This window comes from Alosa sapidissima, chromosome 18 (assembly GCF_018492685.1).
Source record: "Alosa sapidissima isolate fAloSap1 chromosome 18, fAloSap1.pri, whole genome shotgun sequence".
In the NCBI taxonomy this organism is placed as follows: Eukaryota; Metazoa; Chordata; class Actinopteri; order Clupeiformes; family Clupeidae; genus Alosa; species Alosa sapidissima.
Genome location: NC_055974.1, coordinates 25,680,678 through 25,703,433, shown reverse-complemented (window position 1 = coordinate 25,703,433; position 22,756 = coordinate 25,680,678). Strand labels below are relative to the sequence as shown.

Sequence of the window (22,756 nt, the reverse complement as noted above, 5' to 3'; positions counted from 1 at the left end):
TTCAGAAAAAACAATTGGCCTGCCATATCACAAATGGGAATCAGACTTATCAATTACTCCCGGGGCCGACTTCTGGACCAAAATGTGCAAAAACATCTACCTCATGACAAAGAATAGTAATCTACAACTAATACAATACAAGGTTCTTCACAGATTCCACTTCACTGCACATAAATTGGCTAAAATGGGGTTTGGCTCGGATCTTTGCACTCACTGCACACAAAATAACCCAGATACATACATTCATGCGGTTTGGCATTGCACTCCAATCAACCACTTCTGGGTGAGTGTCACAAAATCTCTCTCTTCCATCTTTGGCTGTCACATCCCAGCATCCCCTTCCTTATGCATACTTGGTGATACATCCACAGTCAATTTAAGCAACTCCTGCAATAAAACACTGCTGGTAGCGCTGACTATCGCCAAGAAAACAATCCTCATGAACTGGAAATCTAAGAAAAAAGCTCACATCACTCATTGGAAAAACTTGTTAACAGACTATATATCATTAGAAAACCTATCAACTACAAACTTAATCAATACTCAGGATACAACCTCTCCTTGGTACCCCTTTATCACCTACTTACAGTCCTGACCCTCTTTGCCTGAGTTCCATCTCCACACGATCATAACACACTTCATCAACAGATACACATATCATCGAACACTAGGCAGGGGAGGGTAGCTGGAACTATTATTGTTATTATTATTATTATTAGTAATATAAATAGCATCCCCTTCTTTCCCTCCCCCTTTTATTTACATTCTCTGATAACTTTACTAATTTCACTCTTTCTCTCTGCCTCTCCCATCGTTATTCTGCCGGGGCCCCATTGGATGGCTTGGGAGACTCGGTCCTGGCGGGTCGCTGTGTGGTTTTGGCATTGGTTGGGTCCTGTGGGTTATCTATTGGCCCTGGGCCCCCGGTGTGCACCCTCCTCATACGCTCATGCACACGCCTTGTCCTGGAAGCACACAGCACGCTTTACTCTCTTTTAATCGCACTACATGTTAGGTGACATACATAAACAAAAACTACAAAACAGGCTAGGGTAAGAGTGGAGTGCAGGTAGATGCCTCATCAGGTGTCTATCTGCATGCCTCACTTATTTTAATGCACACATTGAGGAGGCATACATCTTACACAGGGTAAGTGTGGTGTGCATGGGGAAATCCTGACAGATATTCACCATGCATGCCCACTTCTTTTAATGCTACACTCTAGATAGACCCCTCAACCTAGCCATTCACATACTGTACATATTTAGGTCAAGAGTGGCGTGTTGGGTGAAGGTCTGGGGGTGTGGTTGGTCGTGGTAGTGGGGGATGTGTGCATATGCTGGGGGCCTGGGGCGATGGGTGGCACGCAGGTCCTCCCCTCTGTCAGCTCGTCGCAGTATAACTGCAGGGGCTGGGTGGAACTGTGGCCATTAATGGGTGCCCAGGTTGGCAATCAGTCAGGCAATCAACCAGGCAATCAGTTATTCCTATTATTATACTTATCATTAATAGAATAATTACAACTCCTCTCCTCTGAAACCCTCCCTCTCTATGTTCCAGCTTCTCTCCTCCTGGCCCAACAGCAAGCCAGCCTTATACATATGCGCACACACACACACACACATACATCCTCACATACTCACTACCCCTCACCCCCCATCCCAACACCACCTCATTCACACTCTTAGAGCTACCATCCGCACCCCCCCCCCCCCCGCATCCCCCCTTCTTTTCATTCCGGTCATCAATTTCATCCCTGATAATCATATCTGTAATCATCCTGGACACAAATCATCCTTAGCCTTTCTGTTATTAATGTTATGTTGTGTTATGTTTGTGGAAGCCAAGTCAATGTGATGTCTTGTTAAGTTACAGTATGTGTTTATGTAATGTACGTCTGTTTGTCGTATGTAGTATTCATGTGCATGTCGTAGTGTTGCATTTTCTGTAATGTCAATGATGTTTGCAAATAAAAAAAATAAATTAAAAAAAAATAAAAAAAATTTAAAAAAATACAAAATCTTTGCATTACCCTTAAATATGCCTATATTTTCAACTGTCATGGAGCACTGAAAGTGATGTAGGCCTCATTGGCTATCACTCTGACTGATCAGAGGTAGCGATGGAGCACATGATCTCCACATTCAAGTAGGCTATATTTGTTATTATAATCATAGCACGGCCTTACTATGTTATCACTACTATATCATTACATTATCGCAATTAATAAGTCATCATAATCATCATCGTCAGCATGGCATGTCACACATAGCCTACCTGCTCCACCACTGAGTTCTTATCATGTAGCCTCAACTAGGCTCCACCACCTGCTTACTGTCCCTCTGCTCTGTATGCTTGCTTACATCCTCGTTCAAACTCAACGAACTTCAACATGTTGCTGACATATGCTAGCCTACTTACAATACCGTATTTTTGAAGCTTCTACATTGGTGTTACTTCTGCACTATTGTCACTACCGGCACCCGCCGCAATTTCGTGTAGGCAACTTCGATTAACTTTTGATGCGCTCACAAAATCCTGGCTCTGAGCCAAAATGCGAGGGGTGGGGCCTGACGTGAGCTGTTATTGGATCAGGCAAGTGTCAATACTGTATGTAAATGTAACCAATGGGCCGCTGATTGTCCTTCCTTTGGGCCGATCGTTGGCCAAAATTATTAAATTATATATAGCCTATTCTATCGGCCCAAAAGGTGCGTCAACTCACCGGGAAAATGCCCGGTATGCCAGATGGCCAGTCCGCCCGTGGTACTGGCAGACTTCACACAGTTGAAGGAACTGTTCCAGGAGAATCTTGCCATCCACCAAGATGATGAGGATCCGACCTTCCAGTTGGACAATGATCCAAAGCATATAGCAAAGGAAAATCTCAATTGGTTTCAGACAAATAAAATCAAGGCCCGACTTAAATCCAATTGAACATTTGTGGAAGGAACTAAAGATCAGGATTCCCCTGGAATCTTAAAGATTTATAGACTATCTGCTTAGAAGAATAGGCTAAAATCACATCTGAATACTGACATCTGACTGTGACACACACACAGGAAATTACCAGGGATAAGAGGCACTGATGGTTCTGATAGGTAAGAACACGCTTCGGTAGGCATCTTGAATTTCCCCTTGGGGATAAATAAAGAAAGTATCTATCTATCTATCTATCTATCTATCTATCTACTGTATCTATCTATCTATCTATCTGCATTGGCTCAATGTGTGGACTGGACACACACACACAAACACTCAAGTTCCAGATCATGGTCTTTCCCATTCTAAACAGGCTACTGTCTCAAACTGCCCAAGAGGCTAATGATATATAATAATATAACAACAATAACAGTGATAATAATGACATAATAATAAAAATAATAATCTTAATTTATAGAGCACTAGAGCAACTAAGTTAAACATTGCTTTTCAAGACCAAATAAAACAAACTGACAGGACATCATCAGGTTCAAAAGAGAACAAACATAAACAGTTATATGTCTATAACAACAATACAATTAAGCTTACAGTTATAAATAAAACAATTAAAAAACATTTCAGTAAGTATAGGGACCATCAGAATATGCATGAGAAACAGTTTCTATTGGCTGATGATGTGCTGACTATATCCTGTAGTGTCCACAGCCCTACAGCAAACACTTTCTATCACAAGAGCCTCATATGGTCACAATCTGCATCAGGCTCATGATAGTCAAAAGTAAAGCTCAAAGTGTATAATCATCACGCCGCAAAACTTATTCCTAACGTTTACTCGAGTTTTTCGCCATGCCCATCTCTTTTATTGAGCAATACGTCAAGGGGCGTGGCAATTAACGACCTAAGGAGGGGTCTTGTGCATTATCTAAAATTCGCTATGGTACGTGTAACCGGGTCATGTTTGGAGTTTATCCTTTTTTCATTTCATTTGCAAGTTTAATAGTGTATGTCTCCTTTAAATGCCAGAAAACTACAGTGACGTCAAGATGTAGTTCCCAAAGGGGTTTTTGTAGTGATTTCTGGGTAGATTCAGAGGAGCGGGAACGTTGTAAAGGAGACAAGGCTGCTGGCACGAATGCAGGAGAATAATCGTCGCCAATAGCGTGTGTTGAGAAATGAGTTAGTTTGCTAAAGGAGGCCTGTATGGCAAGCGATTTTATCATTTACCCGCTAAGTTTGACTATCTGGAATTAACATTGTAGATATCAACAACGTCTTTCTGACTAGTCGCAATTACATTTTGGATAGTTGGAATTGTCATTCAAGATATCTGTAACGTAATTGTGACTAGTCGAAACGTCAGATAGAGATATCTGTCATTTACTTTTGACTAGGCAAAACTGAATTACAGATATCTGTCATCACGTCATTGAAAACAACATTCAACTCGTCACACATCTTAAATGGCAATTGCAGATATCTTTAATTCAGTTTTGACTAGGCAGAATGAAAGGTGAAGATATCTCAAACGTCATTATGACTAGTGCAAATTATTGTGCAAGACGTTGCTCTTTAGTTCCGTAGCAGAGCCCATCTACTTATTAGACATTCTCTGTCAGCTAATTTCCCCTCCCCAACATAATCGAAGAAAAAGTGGGCTTATTTCCTTATTTCTATGAATGGAAGAAGAATAAGCAGGCTGTAATGTTTTGTTGACATCTAAAATAACTAAAACTCAGGGACACCGTGCAGGTTTATTAGACTCTCACGTTATCAACTGGCTTGATCTCTGTTTCATAACCTACATAAGTAGGCCTAGGCTAGGCTACTAAATGCACCAGCACCATACAGGAAATTCCATTCATAATGGTGTTGGCTGTAATCGAAAAAATCAAAGCAACATTGAATCATCAATTCTTGCTGCCAGCTCCTGTCTTGCATAGGCTGCAGCATTAAAAAGACGATTAAAAACTCCTTCGCCCTCTGGCTGCTCTGACATGGTGCTAATTAGTGCTAATTACAAAGTTAACAGTTAACAGGTGCTATGTGATTTGATGATTTGAACAACAACTCGCTCTTCTCCCGCCTAAAGTGGAATGCGGGCCTAATTTGCATAGCAATACAGATATCTCTAACGTCATTTCGCCTAGTCAAAACTCTAATTCAAGATATCTATAATTACATTTTGACTAGGCAGAATGAAAGTTATAGATATCTCCAATTTCAGATATCTCTAATCAAAACTCATTCAAGATATCTATAACTTGATAATAGATATCTACAATCAAATTATGACTATCCCTAACTCCAGTTTGAGATATCTACAACGTCATTTTGACTAGTCAAAATTCCATTTACAGATATCTACAATGTAATTTCGCCTAGTCAAAACTTAATTCAAGATATCTGAAAAGGAACATGTAGATATCTTGAATTGAAGTGAATTAAAGATATCTTCAACTGGAGTTATGACTAGTCAGAATCAAACTGTAGATATCTCTAATTGGAATTACAGATATCTACAATTCAATTGCAGATATCCATAATTCACATAGTGGATATCTGCAACTAAATTGTAGATATCCGTAATGATAAACCCCATAGAAATGAATGGCAAATGTGGGGTCATTTGTCCAAGGAAGAATGTCTTTGTGGATATCAGAAATGACAATTATGGATAGGAAGAATTCAATTGCGGATATCTAAAATGTTCATTTTGACTAGGCAAAACTGAATTACAGATATCTGCAATACATATCCAGTCTAGCGGGTAAATGTTAAAATCGCACATATGGGACATATCGCACAGCTAGGAGATTATAGTGAGATTTAACCGTAGTAATGCCCTTCCACGACTGTTGGCTTATTGTTTGGAATACAACAACATCCCATGTTCTTGCATAGATATATTTTGGTTTGTTTTCTTTGTGTTTCGGGAGTATTTCAACCACAATTGCATGCTTATCTCCTCAGTGTATGAAGCACAGCAGCGGTTGCTATAGCAACCATAGACTCTGAACAGGACGGCAGATAGCCCTTAGGCAAAGTCTTTGGCAAGATTTGAATGTAAACAGATAATACCGTTCAAGTTTTTTTAAAATGTCCTATTTCTTTCTATTCTTTAACTTAAGACATGTAAGAAGTAAGTTTATTCGCTGGGCAACGTACAAACTGACGAGTTACATTAGCCCTAGCACTATGAGCTACGATAAACGTTAGAATAGCTAGCTTCTAAGTGTGGCAGCTACTGTAGTTATTATTTCATGTTCTGATATGACATTCTTAATGTTTTGACTATGTTACAACTGATAAAAGCAAGACAAATAAAGTAACCAAATCGCTTTGCAATATTTTAGTCCAGAAATACTTATGGGTGTTCATTTACCATAATGTTAATTACAGTAGCCTAACGTAACGTTATCTCCCCTTGCTGTTACCACCAGTTTTAATAACTTTACATTTGCGATCATGACCCATTTCATCTAACAACACCACTGGCATCTTCTTTGACTATCAGACCCCAAACAGCAATACACTGAACTACAAAGATGTTATAGTAATGGTGTTCAGTTCATCATAATCTTTATGACATAATGTAATTTGCTGTCCGTCTCCCATCTTTTTGCCATCCAGCATGGAGCCGTCACGTGACTTAAGTCACGTGTCTGCAAGGGGTGAATCCTGGTGAGAACACCCGCCAATGCAGTGACGTGTATGAAGTTGTAAGTGTATTGAATGTGTCGTTGCTTCATGTTCAATGATATTTTTATGTAATGTATGAGTTTGATGTAGGGTGTATTCATGATCTTGTGTATTTCTCTCTTTGTAGTATCACCGCTACCGTTTTATGCCACTAAGATTTACACTGTACCATGTTGAGTTAGTTTTATCCTGCTAGATTTGTAGGCTGCTACTTTTAGCTCCGCCATCTTAAATGGATTTTGTAAGGCTAGTTAATGTTAATGAAACACTAGTTGCTGGAGATTGAACATTGGTTCTATTTTTTATACACTTGTAGAAGACAGAAGTGAAAACATTTTCTTTTGGTTGGGCTTTTGTATTGGACCACATTGAGAGCTACAGAGCTTAATTTTGTTTTGTACTTATATATCCTTTCTAAAGATCCTTTTTCCATATATCCTATAAAGAACCGTAAATATATCTTTGTTGGTTTTGGTGTCCGTTATTCCCCGCCAACATACGCTACCTAAAACGCATTGAGCTACAGACCAAGAGAAACCTGGGCCCAGTTTCCCGATAACGATGGAGACACGCTCTTATGAGGGTTTTCTACGATTCTTCTTACGATCGTTCATTTGGTTTTTCTGACTGTTTCCCGAACATGCTCGTAGCGTGAACGCGCGTGCACTGCTCTTAAGGGGAGCTGTCCACGTTAATAGTTCTGAAATATCCTCTGATTTGACGGTGATGTCAGGTGACTAGACGTCACAGCTATAGGCCTACCATTTAAACTTCGGATCTACACATTAATTCACATCAATACGAAAATAGAAACACTTTGACATCTGCATGTAAGCATCCCAAGTAGGTTATGTAGCCTACCACACAGAGACATAAATAATTGTAATTATTTTAAGATTAGATTGTTGCACCGTGCAATAATTTTTCGCGGTGTCACTTAAGAACACGTTTGAAGATAAGAAAGAAGTCGAGTAAGAAAGAGAGGAAATGTGTAGGCTTAGATTTTGATGCAGTAGGCTACAGACTACACCACATGTTGCTTTCTCTGCTTTTTACCTCATAGGCCTAATAAAATATTCACTTAGCAAAGATAATGTCAAACTATTCTGGCAACGTCTCGTTTCATAACTTGATTGCATTTTTGTCCGCTTTTCATCATATTATTATGACCATTAAATGTAGGCTATTTTGCACGCTAAAATCTGATTCATCACAGGTAAACACAATAAAGAATGGGAACGTAAGATGGATTATGTATTCTAAGTTGTAATTCCTCTGTATGTCCTGTTGGTGACCTCAGTGAGAAGTACTGTTAAGACGCTCTTAGCCGGTAACGAGTACTCTGGAGCACTTGTAGATCTACGAGTGTTTTCACGACGCTCTTAAGCTACGATGGTTTCGGGAAACAGTCGGCAAATCTTAAAGGTAAACTATGCAGTATTGGCAATTTCCTTACTGTTTTTTTTTTCTTTTTTTGCTTATTTTTCGCTTGCTCTGTCATGACCAATGTCTGAGAAACTCTATCGCTACCTTTTTCTAGCCGGTGCCTGGCGTGTATGTGTATTTGAATGCAGTAAAGCAATTCGTTACACTCATTATACTTCCTGACACTGAGGCCGTCGGCCCGCCGGCCCACAGTTGCAAGGGTGGTTTTTCCGCTCACAGGCGCTAGGGGGAAGCGAGACGGCCACCATTCAACCCGAAAAAAGTCATATAACCATTCCAATGACTCTGAAGCTGGTAGATTAAGGTAAATTAAGCTAAAAAACTTGCATATTAAAGGAGAATTCCGGTGTGATATTGACCTAAAGTGTATTGAAACATGATACCGAGTGTGAACGTATGTCTCATAGCCCATCTCGGCTTGTCCCCTGCACTCCAAAATCTGGCGCTAGTTAGCCGATGCTACCAACAGCTTTTTCAATAGTGGTGCTTCGGCATCGGGCTAGCCATGCAAATAAATCACTGTTTTACACCCATTTACGAGGCTCAATGTATCTCCACACTTCATTGGTAGACTTCCGAGGGCCCTGACATTTAAAACGAGACATTGAGAACTTTGAAAAAGCACTGGTAGTTTACTTACAAGACGATTTATACAGACAGTATCTTCACGAAGTTTAGCGTTTGCAGCCATCTTGAATTTAGTCACGATAAGTCGAGCGACAAGTAAGAATGAACAGGTATGATAAGGGATCAGATTCCAAAAATAATTCAGTGGAAATGCATGGATTCCAGTTTCTTCCAGTAGCAGCAACTGGAAAAGAATTCTACAAAAAGGGTCCTATGTTCCCCGGTCCCATACAAATAGCGGGGAACATAGGACCCGGCGAACATAAGTACGCTCCCTATTTGACTCAGTGCCCTCTAATTGAAAACGACGGAGTCTGTTCGTCCATTTCTTTTACTGTCTATGGCAGAAATTCACTTCGCGCGAGTAGAAATCAACTTCGAGAGAGCCGAGTGATTTTCGAGTGAGCGCTGGTCAGATTCCTCCTTGCTAGCAGCATATTATTCCTCGCTCGGGGAGCAGTTTCCTCTGAGTGCGTGCGCGCAGTGAATATTTATGAGTGTGAAATAATATAATACGCCCGTATGCATGTTCTATCGCTCGAGTACTCTTCTAATAATAATAATAATAATAATAATAATAATAAGCTTTATTTGTATAGCACCTTTCATACACAGAATGCAGCTCAAAGTGCTTTACATTTGAAGCATGTAACACAATAATAGTCAGTCAGTCATTATCAATCACTTTTCTTCATTGCTGGGGCCGTTTATGATCCACTCAGCAACATATCAAAAATATAGAAAATGACATGTCATAAGACTGGCAGCCTTAACCCTCTTACCCCCCACAAGCACGCCATATGGCAACTGTGGCAAGGAAAAACTCCTATATTCCAGGAAAAAACCTTGAGCAGAACCTGACTTAATATAAGGGGAGCCCATCTGCTTCTGGCTGGCTGCGCCCTCCAATAGCAGCAGATGTAGAATAATCTGAAAAAGTAGTCTACAGAATAAGATGAGTTAACTAAAAGCTTTCCTGTACAGGTATGTTTTCAGATCTTTTTTTTAAATATTTACTGAACTCGCCTGCTTGATGTACAGAGGCAGGGTGTTCCATAGTTTGGGGGCATAATGGATAAAAGCGCTTCTCCACTTTGTTTGTGGAGCACTTTGGGTACGATTAAAAGATTAGAATTGGATGATCTAAGTTTTCTTTGTGGTTGATAAGATATTAAAAGCTCAGAGATATATGAAGGTGCTATGCCATTCAGAGCTTTGTAAGTAATTAACATAACCTTAAAATCAATTCTATAGGAAATAGGGAGCCAGCGCAGTTCAGCCAACACAGGGGTGATGTGTTCTCTCTTCTTAGTCTTAGTTAAAAGTCTAGCCGCAGAGTTCTGTATGAGTGCCAATTTCTTTAGATGTTTTTTGGGAAGACCAGTGAAAAGTGCATTGCAGTAGTCTAACCTGCTAGTGATAAAGGCGTGAATTAGTTTTTCTGCATCTTGTTGAGTTAAAAAGGGCCGCACTTTGGCAATGTTTCTCAAGTGGAAATAGGCCGTCTGAGTAACTTTACTGATATGGGGCTTAAAACTTAACTCTGCATCTAAGATGACACTGAGGCTTGTTACTTTTGGTTTGACCTGGTGCGCCAAGTTCCCCAGATTACTAAGAACAATATCTCACTTTAGTTTTGGTCCAACCAATCTTCTATCGCCATAGTTTCCGGTTAAAAGAAATACATCGAGAGTAAGAAGTTCCAAAGAGAGAGGGAGCTAAGTACATAGACAGTAAAAGAAACTAAGCTAAGTAACGCCAATTCGCCTATTTCACGCCGCCATTTTGAATATCGATAAGCCGTAAACCCACTTCCGGTTAACAATGTTTTATGGAGAAATTAATGTTATCGGAGCTATCTACAAGTTTACAAGTAATTTGCGGCATCTGCCAAATATTAATAGGTCAAATGTGACAGTCATTGTGTAACATCACACGAAAACTAAGCGATCCAAACTGGATCGGGGATATAAATTGTTCCATGAACAGTTTATATATAAATATGAAGGTAAAGTCAAGTCAGCTAGCTAGATGGCTAATACCAGATAACTAGATGGATAATACTAGATAAGACACAACAGCTTGTAAATGCACTTCAATAAAGCAGTGTAACAAAATTATCCTGTAGCCTACTTCTACTAAGCCATCAGAATTGGATTGTAGATAAAGATTGTTCCATGAACAGTTTATGTTTTGTGAAGGTAATGTTGATGTCAGCTAGCTAGGTGGCTAACATCAGATCAACAGCTTGTAAATGCACTTCTGTGTAAAGAAATGATCCAGTATTTTATTTTGAAATTATTACGTGCATGTTGTTTTTGTATAGTCTCCAACGTAGTAGGCCTAGATGGTAGTGTCGTTGTGAGATCACTGCTACCAATCTCTTAGAAAAAACGAGGAGCCGCACAAACGAGGTGTAGTGAACATTGAATCTGTCAGGGGCAAAAGGAACAAGTACGCCGAAATAGCTATTGTTTACAACAGTCTTTTTGAAGGGGGTGCGTTGGCCAAATAATATTAAAAAGATTCAACACAAATGGCTATGGTTTGTCAACAAAAACGTTGTCTAGAGTATGCATCAATAAGTGACAAACAAACGCTACCTACTCTGTTTTTTGTGCTAAACGTCACTGAAGCCATAGTTGATTGAAGGATGAAATCTTACTTGCAACAGTGTCGATGTCTGAGACCTGGGCGATGTTTGAGCATCTTGCAATGTTAATAACAAATGCACCTTCCTGTGTTGACTACAGTAAGGAGCCAAACTTGTTAAAGTTAGGTGTGTTTTATGGGGAAATGTTTTGGATATCATAGAAATTATGGTCATATGAAGGACAGATACACACACGAGGCATTTAATCAATGATATACCAGCTTGGCTTTTTATGTAAGCTTGCCTTGTATGTAGGTACATTGTAAAAGTCAATCTTACATAAAAAGCCAAGCTGGTATATCATTGATTAAATGCCTTGTGTGTATGTGTCCTTCATATGACCATAATTTTGTATGATATCCAAAACATTTCCCCATAGAAACACAAATTGTTGCAACACTATGGAAGACAAAGCTGTTATTTCTTTCCCAAAAGTTTTAGTTGTTGTTCCACGAGTTAAGGTTCAGAAACTTTTGCTAATATGTTCCACTCACCGTGCTATTACTAACACTACTTCGGCCAGCAAGACTGCGGTGATATGCTGTTTTGTGTGTTGGTAGAGGACTCTGTAATCACATTGTTGCACATGCCACGCACTCAGGTAAACGTAACCTAACCAGTTGGTCATTAAAAAAACAAAAAAACACCAGGACGCTGCAGAGTGAAATCCACATTATATATGCCCTATAAAAGGTTAGTGTCAAAGTAACAAGTAAACAAGAAACATATTTTATTGAAAAACTTGTGGACATCATAGAAATACACAACATGGAACAATACATGAACACCCAAAATGAACACAATGAACAAGCTATAAACCAATTATATATATATATATATATATATATATATATATATATATATATATGTACACCCGGAGCAACCTGTGGAGAGCAGGCTCACAGCAAGCCATGAGGTCCTTGCTGCCAGGAGAGATGAGACCCAGCTGTGGTTGGCAGGGAGGATCCTCAAGGGAACGTGGCAAACCGCAGATATGCGGCAGGGGCTGGAGCCAGAAGTGCTCCACCACTACGTGGATCTCTGGTAGGTCAAGGTCTCCCACTGCAGCATCGTTATGATACATCTGGGTGCAAGCCTAGATTGTCAGGTGGTTGATCCTTTGCAGGTTCCCCACTTTGTACTAATGGAGGTGAAATGGCCAGACATCACCAGCATCACGAGGCACCTCACATCAAGTTCGTTGGGGAGAAACCTCAACTAAAAATGAGTCACCGGAATTTCACCCAGGTGCAAGGTCAGCTTGCGGTCACTGGCCTTCCCTGGTGTGACAGTCACTGACACCAAGTCAGACATTTCCGTGTAGAGGAGAGGATTTGGTGAGACGAGTCCTTCATTGAAGTTCAGAAAGACAAATTAGATATTTTTTATCGTTCCACATTTATGGATGTATTTCTTCAATAGTATGTGTGTGTGTTATTGATTCTTATTTAGCCTATGTGTTTTTGACATGTTTATGGCTTAGTCTTAAAATGTTACCAAGGCTGTGTGGTGGCCACCTTTATACCTTTATGCTATTTCTCTAAAAGAACTGAACAGATTTAATGCATTGATCAAACTTTTAGGCTATTAGGCTACTGAATGCCGATATTTATATATTTGATAGACGTTTTTTGCTAGTTTTACAATGATCAAAGTTGTCTGGTAGATTTGGGGGGGGGGGGGGTCACCAAACGAACCGAAAAGGACACTGGATCTAATGTCCGAACACAAAAAGGATACAAAATGCATAGCCTACGTTTTGACAATGTAAGTAAAGTATAGCGTGATACAGGCAAATGTAGGAATCCAACAGCTGTCCAGCAAGGAAACAAACGTTCAATGTTAGAACTATATTCTATATATATAAAACATATTTTAGATCGATGTTGCAAACTAATTATACTCGCAATATATAATTGACACTATAATGCAAGAATGCTAACACGTAATAACACTCGTTTTTGGTTTGTTGTAATGTTTCCTGTTCAATAACGCACTAGCTGCTATCTATCCCATTGAAATAACACGACACGCAAAGAGCTGTTTGGAACTGTTGGAGCGTACGTGAACCGCGTGGCGGCGACTTCAAAGAGTGTCGCAACTCTCTTTTTCTATGGCTCTGGTGCTAGCTAGCTAGCGAGAGCTTTCCAATAGCACAAACACAGTTAACTAAATTATTAGTCATTAACTAAATCAATCTGATTGCTAGCCTAGCACACATGTACTCGATTCAGATGTAAAACCTAACGTTACAGTTATCCAATGACGTGACTCCTGCATTATGTTGTTCAACAACAAAATCTTTAAATAACAGTTTTTGCCTTATTATGCCATCTACCTTAAAAACAATTTCTTACCAAAGTGAGAAGACTTCTCTGCTGCAGTCATGATGACCACACAGTGACTGAACTGCTGATCAAGTTCCCGCTCAAAATTACATCACTCAGGATAGTTTGTTGGCTGTAGTCAGCTAGCCCAGTCCATGTAAATTAAGGCCGGAATATTAATTAGTCAACATTTAAATTGATATTATGATATATTTCTAGATAAAGAGCAATGTAGAACATTATAGATATTATAGATGTAATCTATTACATCTATAATATACTGCATAATTACATACAGACTATGTTTAAAAGACTCATTACCATTTACTTTTGTTCTAATGGATAAGCCTAAATCTACACATTGTACACAGACACCCAGGAAGACAGATAAAGGCATACACAGATCATACACATATAAGTGTTATGGACATGGAGTTGGGCCATAGGTCTGCTGTTAAACTACTAAGTTATACATCAAATGTATACGGCAGAACATCAAAACATCACAGACACCAACACAAGTAAATAATGGAAAGGACGTTTATTCTCAATTCTTATAGAAAAACGAAACACCATACACACAGGCTACACACCCACAGACACTTTTAAAGGTCTTCGCAGAGACACAAGTGTCTACAAAAACAAGTGCACCCGAGGCGAAACATCACTCAGGAATATAATCACAAGTCAGTCAACTTCACACTCATACTACTGCATATCCTGATGACTTACTTGCTGTACGTATCGACTTGATTTTGAGTCTGTGAATGAAGTCAAACCTGTTAAATCTACTGGATAAGAAATTGGATTCTACTCAGTAAAGTAAAGCACTTGGAAAAACTAGTCTCTTCTTGCATAACCACACCCATTTAACACACACACACACACACACATACACATGCACGCGCGCGCGCACACACACACACACAAACCCACATATGCACGCATACACACACTCGATCACAAACAGTCTTCCATGGCACTGGTGTTGCCCTTGTGGTTACAGCAACTCCTCAAACTGAATGAAATTGAATATGGTGCAAGGATGGTGCACTAGCCCATGAGGTAACCACTGTAAGAGAACGAGAGAAGAGGAAGTTATTCTCAGAGGTTGACCTGATGTCACATGACATGAGGTGAAAAGAGTACTGGTGGTGGCAGAAATTTCAATGGGAGGTGACAGTGTGACAATTAAGTGACATTATGACGTTTGATGTCATGGTGAGTGTGACATGAGGTATTAGCGTGATGTGAGGGGACATTTGTTGACAGCGTAATATGTTTTATGACATCTTAATGGATGGCATGCCATTCGGTAACAGTGTGATGTAGTAGCGGTATAGCGTTTTGCCACTGGAAGTAGGTTACCAATTAGTCTATAGCTACCATAGCTATAAGCCAACTAGTGTGACTCACATCCAGTGAATTATGCTAAGCTAGGCTAACGGTGTGTCAGTCAGTTTTTGGACCCATAGAGAAGAGTGTCATCTTATCTCACTCTGGGATAGACAGCAAATAAGCTAAGATCCCAAGGAAGGCAACTAATAGAGAATGTTTTGGGCAATTCTTCTTGTTGTTCTGGCATGTTCCCATTGATATTGGGCAACAATTTCTCCTTTTCTCCTCTGGAGAACTTCTATCAGCAAGCAAATGTTCATGATCATCCAATCAGAAGAGATGGAACCAATTACGTAGTTGCCTAGCAACATTGGTCAAAAAGTTGCTCTGTAAATCATCACCTTTAATGTGTGGTGCCATCGTGACTTAAGGAAGCTTCTTCACTAGGTGAATCGCTACGATATCCCATGTTAAGAATGGTGTTTTAAAAATAGTGCCATGTTCTCATCTAGGCCTAGCCTGACGAGCCAGACCCACATCAAGATGTAAGGTCTGGGGACTCACCATTCGCAGTGCTCAGTCTGAGGGGCGAGATAAACGGTTGTCTTTCAAGTTCCCTCTGCATGCAATAGGATAGCGCTACAACTCATGAGTCCCAAGCGTTTTCCCACCAGCGGAGCTAGTTGGCTAATTGTTCAAACTTTTGCCAACTTAAAAAAAAAGCTTAACTCGTGTCACGCTGTTTGCCAACAGCAACATCCATCTTCTTTGTTTTCAAGTAGCAGGGAATTCACGCCGAACCTAGAGTTCTAGGCTAATCTAGGCCTATTCTATTAGTTATACAGTATATTACTGATGTTCAAAGTTTTTGGCATGGTATCGTTTCAGTATTGGTATCGAGATACTTAGGCACAGTATTGTACCAACGTCATAATTTTGGTATTGTGACAACACAACAATGTGATATGATGTAGACTGACGTAGGGTGAGGAGAAATTACATAGGCCTAATTTTTGTGAGAGCTTGACGTGTGGTGACAACGTTGTGTTTAGTGTCAGTGTGGCGTGTGTTGCCATGGTTACTTACGGGAGCTTCATCCTCATGAAGACACGGGCCATGAAGAAGCTGAGGAGAACGCTGACGAAGCCGATGAAGAGCAGCAGGAAGCGGTTCAGCTTAGGGATGTTGGGTGCGTTGGAACGGTCCAGGATGATGAAACCTAGGCCGCCCATGGTGAAGAGGAAGCTCGAGGCCAGACCCTCCATGATGTACTGCCCGTTCACCCTGGAGAAAACGAACGGAGATCACAAACAAGCACATTTCACTTCTTTAAAGCACATTTTCTTGCGTCTTGCCATGTTTTAGTTAACATCATGCACTGAGACAAATACATGCATTCAAGATTAAATGGCTGGGAACAGGATATGTATTGATCCCATAACAAGGAGCTTTTCTTTATGATCATGCACTATTGTGTAGGATGAAGTACCTGTAGGCCAGGAAAGCCACGGGTCTCTGATGACCATGCTCATCAGTCATAGAGCCGACACTTGGTGGTTCCACAATTACATCATAAATAATGCCTGCAAAGAATTATATCACAATCAATGTTGAGGCGTAGACTAAAGTTACTCGAACTGCTTTAACTGCTATCAAGGCCCAGGCTGAAGTCAATCATAATGTAACGTTAACGTACACTGTAACAGAGATGTTAACAATTCCTCCCTCAAAACGCCTTATAGTTTCCTCGTGATAAATGCAACCAATGTGTGAACAAAGACCATTACGTTAACTTTACCTGAAACCTGAACCAGTCCAGTGCATAGCATTGGCCTGTCCTCCTGAATTAATTGATCCTCAATGCTAGGCTAACACCACTTTTGCTAAAAGGCCTTTTATGAAAATGCAAAACCCACAGCTCCCACCTTACACAATGACTAGTGTTGTTTCGCACCCGTACGACCAAACACCATGTTAAGTAAGTTAATTTGTTATGCATCAATTAAATGACCATTATAACAAGGCCAGCTTTAGCTGGCTAGCAAGCTAGCAACTGTGCATAGCGTTACAGGGAAACTTACCTCCAGTGATGAGAAAGTAAGACACAATGACCGCCGCATACACTGTCATAGCAGAAGGCATATGCAGCCATGATGGTTTTTTAAGCTTTATATTTGGACATTCCAACACAGTGAACGGAAGACTGTACAACGTTTCCATTTTTTAACAGATTCTTGCACTAACTATCGTTGCTTCCACTCAGCACAGCCACGGAGTGCAGACGTCACAGCAGCCTTCTCTACGCCGACGTGTCCAGGAAGTGTAATTCACTATTAAGCAATGCAAATAAACTGTTTTCGAAGGCACAAACACAACCTAATTGAATATAATTAAATATGTATGAGAACTCACGTCAAAGATAAAAACGTACTGAAATATTGTTATGAATACATTTGTCGGATTAAGAGGCGTTTTACTATTTATTGATATTGCATCTTCCAAGACTTTGACATGACGTCACCCGAAAAGGACGAATGAAACGGCTCCATTTGTTTTCCTCCATTGTAGCTAAAAACCTAGCGGCCAGACACCACTGCGTAGTTGTTTGGCAAATAACTGGTACAGTGTACCTTTCCTCTCACTAATCTTTCAAGCATTTACGGGCCTTATAGTTTACGTACACAAAATGTTGTAACATAAAACCTTTCATGGTAATACTGTGTCAACCACATTCTTGATATAATTGACATTGATCCATGCCAACCTACTGACTTAGTGTAACATTACATGAATGGTATAACTCAGTGTTTCTCAAACTTTTTCAGACGAAGGACCACTTTACCAATAAAAAAGAAACGCACGGACCACCTAGCTAAAAAAAAAAAGATTAGACCTACTTCAACAGTATATTAGCCTACACAATAGGCCTACTCACTGAACCACCTTAATTTATTATTTAAACTGATGGCATAGCTTACATAGGCAGTGTTGCAGAACTGTTTGGATTTACATACAAGTTGGTTCAATATTGCAAACAACTCATCTATATTATATTTTACCACATCTGCTCGAGGACCACTTGGGATAGCTTGCGGACCACACTTTGAGAAACACTGGTATAACTGACTATACCGACTTAAGAGTAACATTACATGAACGGTATAATTGTATGACCGTTAATGGTTCCAGTTAAAAGGGATGTGATTTGTTGCAGAGATAGTATGCAACAAGCAGACCTATGAAACTAGGCTATAATGGGTGACCGGGACAATCCATTACTAATTCTGAGGTTTGGTGTACTTATCAGGTTACTGAGTGAATCACAGCACATTCAAAACTTAAAAACCCATAAGGACCTTCAAGTGTACCACACTGATTCACCCTCTAGTCTCACAAATTAATTTGTGTTAAGTCCACCATTCGAAAGTATTCAGTGTGAAAATTATGTAGAAAATATGCCTTTAAGGTCTTACCAGACGAGGTTGTTAAAAGTAGATGCTTTAAGACTTATGGTAGCTTAAGCAGTGATTCAAGAAAAACAGCAACAAACAAGCATATGGTTCCCACATTTTATTGCAGCAGTACAAATAGACATTTACTTTGACTTCTGGCTCTGTGCCTGTGCCTTGAGCACTTTGACGACGATCTTCTGCTCCTCAATGAGGAAGGCACGCTTGATCCTGGATTGGGGAGAAAATATACAAAAGCATTAGATAAGCATAGATATCACAGGCATTAGATAATCATAGATATCACAGAGCAAACCAAAACTGAGTCTACTACAGTCACAGTTCTCACAGATAATGTTGAGCCTATATTACCATTTATAAGAGTACATTTTGCACTACTCTGAATCAAAGTGAGCTTAAAACAATTCAGTTCGGGGAGGGGTGGCATTTGTTAAAACAAATATATGACAAAAATAATCATAAGATACTAACACTAGTCCTTCCGCTCATGGCAAGCATGCGTAACAGGATGGTTAATTTCAGGAACAGCAGCAGCAACATACATTATGGATTTCCAAGGGTACTTTAATACTGTGCAACGTGCCATTTTCTTAGACCTGTTCCAATGACCAACTTATTTTTGATGATAAAACATGGTCATGTTAAGCAGACACACACGCGGGCACCACTTGCCATCAAGACTATGCAGTTTCTGAGGTTGGGGACGGAATACCCCCGCAAGAGTTTGAAAGTCTTCACAGCGGACCACCGGCAACAATATCACCAAAATATGTTGTTTTGCATGGTTATCAACATTTCTTAGAAGTACCTGGGTTGTTGATGGTGTTTGCAAGGTTTAGGCATGCTTTTTAGGTAGACAGCTCTGCAGTGACACTACCAAGTATTCTCATCTTAGCTAGTGGCCAGAATGGACAAACTCAGCTTCATGTGAAGCCAGGAAACACTAGATAGCTGGATAAAGTGTGTGTGTGTGTGTGTGTGTGTGTGTGTGTGTGTGTGTATATGTGTATATATATATATATATATATATATACACACACACACACACAGCTCTGGACAAAATTAAGAGACCACTGCACATTTTTCTAATGTGATTCTAGTTGCTGAGTGACATTTGAATGAGTTGACAAGTCATTTAAATTTGCAGGGGTCTCTTAATTTTGAATATGACCGTAGGATGACATCAGAAAAAAGTGCAGTGGTGTCATTTTTTTCCAAAGCTTTTATCCCAATAGGACCCATGTAGTGGCCACTGCATGCCAGCCAAGTTCCTCCGCCACTACTGCCATATTTCTTCCAGCCATTAATCAAAGTAGCTGAACCCCAATAGGCAAAGCTCCTCAGCCAGGTAGATCATTCTTGAATTTCCCCTTGGGGGATCAATAAAGTATCTATCTATCTATCTATCTATCTAATTAGTGAGATCTGTGCAATGTGCACAGGTAGAACCAACAAGTGGTTGGACTCTCTAAAGCCGAGGTTACCCAGTTCTGCTGAGCAGTCTTTAGTCCCTCGACAGGGATTCTCAACCTTGCTCCCTTTCCTGTACTCATCAGTAGCCCTTGCAGCTGAGCACATTTTATACAAAAGCCATGATTTCAATTTCTCAAATGAGGTTTGCGCAAAGTGTCAATAAATCTGGGTAGTGGAATAGAATGGAACTGATTAATAGCATAAACAACAAGAGTCCCTCACCTGTCACGCACACACTTTGCGCACATGGAACCACCATAAGCTCTGTTGACGTGCTTCTTGGTCTTGGAGAGCCTCATCAGAACCTGCGGCCTAACAGCCCGGACCTAAACAACAAAACACAAACAAAAACAAAAAAGTTAGCCAGCAGATAAGGTCTCCATCACTACAGACAAGGGTTCACAACTAATTGACAGTAAGGTGGGGGGGGGGGGGGGATCACATTAGCCAGCGGCAAGTGGCAGGTTTACTATTGTTCGGCAGCGGAATGGTGGCAACGCTAGCGTTGAGCAAGCTGAGCGTTGAACTTGGTTCAACTTTCAAAGCGCAACGTGAGCGTATTCAATTGACAAACCGCTTGTGTTGCTTAGGAACGAGACAAAACTTATTATAGATTATAGTCTGAGCGTTGGGTTACGTTTGCTGCTGCCGCTTGCTAATGTGATCCTCGCCTAAAGGCCTAGTCACAACCATCATCAGTATCAGCTGAGGGCAGTATTATTAATCCAAGCACCATATACCCTTTTCAGTATTACACCTCAACACATGTGAAAAATTGTTTTCAGACAAATCCCAGGCCAGGCCATCTTTACACTAAATGAATGTTTTGAATAGAAATAACATACTTCCACATGTTGCTATAGATACATGCACCACTATGACCACATGCTCACACAGCATGAATCGTGAGCATGAGTTTGGGGCAGCCGTGGCCTACTGGTTAGCGCTTCGGACTTGTAACCGGAGGGTTGCCGGTTCGAACCCCGACCAGTAGGCACGGCTGAAGTGCCCTTGAGCAAGACACCTAACCCCTCACTGCTCCCCGAGCGCCGCTGTTGTTGCAGGCAGCTCACTGCGCCGGGATTAGTGTGTGCTTCACCTCACTGTGTGCCGAGTGTGTTTCACTAATTCACGGATTGGGATAAATGCAGAGACCAAATTTCCCCTCACGGGATGAAAAGAGTATATATACTTATAATCACTTGCAGTAAATTAGATTTAAAAAAAAAAAGTAGCACTACATTACAGACAGGGGTGCATGCCCAAACATCCATATTTGACAGCATAATTCTACTGTTCATCTCAAGGAAGTACTTACACCACGCAGTCTTCCTGGGCAGATGCCACATGCTGACTTGGGGGCCTTGCCTGTTTTCTTGGTGTACAGATAAACAATGCGGTTGCCTGGTGTCCGGGACCTGTAAAAGACACACAATTCAATTTAGCCTTCAGGGACCAGGTTTAGTAAGAATTGTGCAACGGTTACTGTCCAATCTCACTGCAAAAGTCCTTGTTGAAGAGTTCCATATTTGTGAAGGGGTAAAACTATACTGTAGTTTGAAAGCTTGCAGAAAATGCCTGACAAGGTCCTGCCAAAGTGCTACATTGTGTTCAACTTCATACTCCAGGTAGCATTCATAATAGAACAAAGACCAGATTCTGATAGACTGCAAGGTGGACAAGACAGTTGGTGAAAGCCATGATCAGATACCAACATCACCTCAAGAAAACTGACTTGGGCTCTCAATATACCCAGTAGAACCTGTCCACATACACATGCCAAAATGCTTCCATCACTAACGTTACCTCGTAAAGTGGGGATGCTGACTATCCCATTGGTATACAATAACATATGGACTAACTCAAAATCCACACTTGCACAGCACGTTATAAATTAAAAAAAAATTAAAGTTTAATTGAGAAAGTACTTACAGCCGAGTCTTGTTTGAGGCGGTGTTGTAGGACAACCTACGACGGTAAGTCAGGCGCTGCACCATGTTTGTGTCTGAAGGAGATGGAATGAGAATATCAGTTAGGTTTCCACGCATACACTGACACTTATGAAAGTGCACGTATCACGGTTGATATAACGTTAGGTACGTTAATATAACTACAACACAGTCATTACCTAAAGTCCAATCTTAGCGAACAAGGAGGTAACGTTAACATGCACTCCCCGCACACACACACATTTAGCAAAGCGCTAACATTGAAATGCTAATAGTTAGCACAGCCATTCATAAATGACAAATAGCTGTAGCGAACAAAGTGTCTAAAATATCTGGACCGAGGGGCTTCAACTGAAAACTATTCAAACAGGAATACATCTGATCTGTAGTGTCTGTCTGCATTTATGTAACTCAGAAAGGCCTCTCTTATTGGATTCATCATTCCCCGGCATGAACCAAAGTACTAGACAAATTAAGATGAGGCATTGCCCATAATAACACAAAATGTCATAACCTAGAGATTGAGCTTAATGTATTCTATCTGTATAAGCAGAAAAATTACAGATACCGCACTTCAGAAAGGCTGATTATCTTGGATAACTTGGACTTTATTTTCCGTAGAAAAGAGATCCGCCATACCTGCAATCGCCGCAAACGGAAGAGGAAGAAATTAGCGCGAGAGTTGAAAGTTGAAAACCCCACGACAGAGGAAGTATTCTTTCAGTATTCTATATAAAAGTCTTTCTCAGTCACATTTTCTTTTATTTATAAAATTATTGTTTTTAATCTGTGTTAACCTAGGTTCACCAACGCTTAATATATTGTTATTAC

At 40.3% G+C, this 22,756-nt stretch overlaps 3 protein-coding genes across 3 annotated transcripts in view; all 3 read right to left on the bottom strand.

Moving 5' to 3' along the window:
• LOC121690252 (C-type mannose receptor 2-like) overlaps positions 1–22,756 on the bottom strand; it is a 1,098,322-nt gene that overhangs the window by 849,895 nt on the left and 225,671 nt on the right. The gene's annotated exons all lie outside the window — the stretch shown is intronic.
• On the bottom strand, positions 14,222–17,367 carry ostc (oligosaccharyltransferase complex subunit). The gene is made up of 4 exons (XM_042070774.1): positions 17,115–17,367; positions 16,523–16,616; positions 16,120–16,317; positions 14,222–14,767 (listed from the first exon to the last, which is right to left on the bottom strand). The coding sequence occupies exons 1-4, from the start codon at positions 17,251–17,253 to the stop codon at positions 14,749–14,751; spliced, it is 450 nt and encodes a 149-aa protein (XP_041926708.1). The 5' UTR covers positions 17,254–17,367; the 3' UTR covers positions 14,222–14,748.
• Positions 18,589–22,642, bottom strand: rpl34 (ribosomal protein L34). The gene is made up of 5 exons (XM_042070778.1): positions 22,565–22,642; positions 21,909–21,981; positions 21,295–21,394; positions 20,199–20,302; positions 18,589–18,713 (listed from the first exon to the last, which is right to left on the bottom strand). Exons 2-5 carry the CDS (start codon positions 21,971–21,973, stop codon positions 18,629–18,631), a joined length of 354 nt encoding a protein of 117 aa, XP_041926712.1. The 5' UTR covers positions 21,974–21,981; positions 22,565–22,642; the 3' UTR covers positions 18,589–18,628.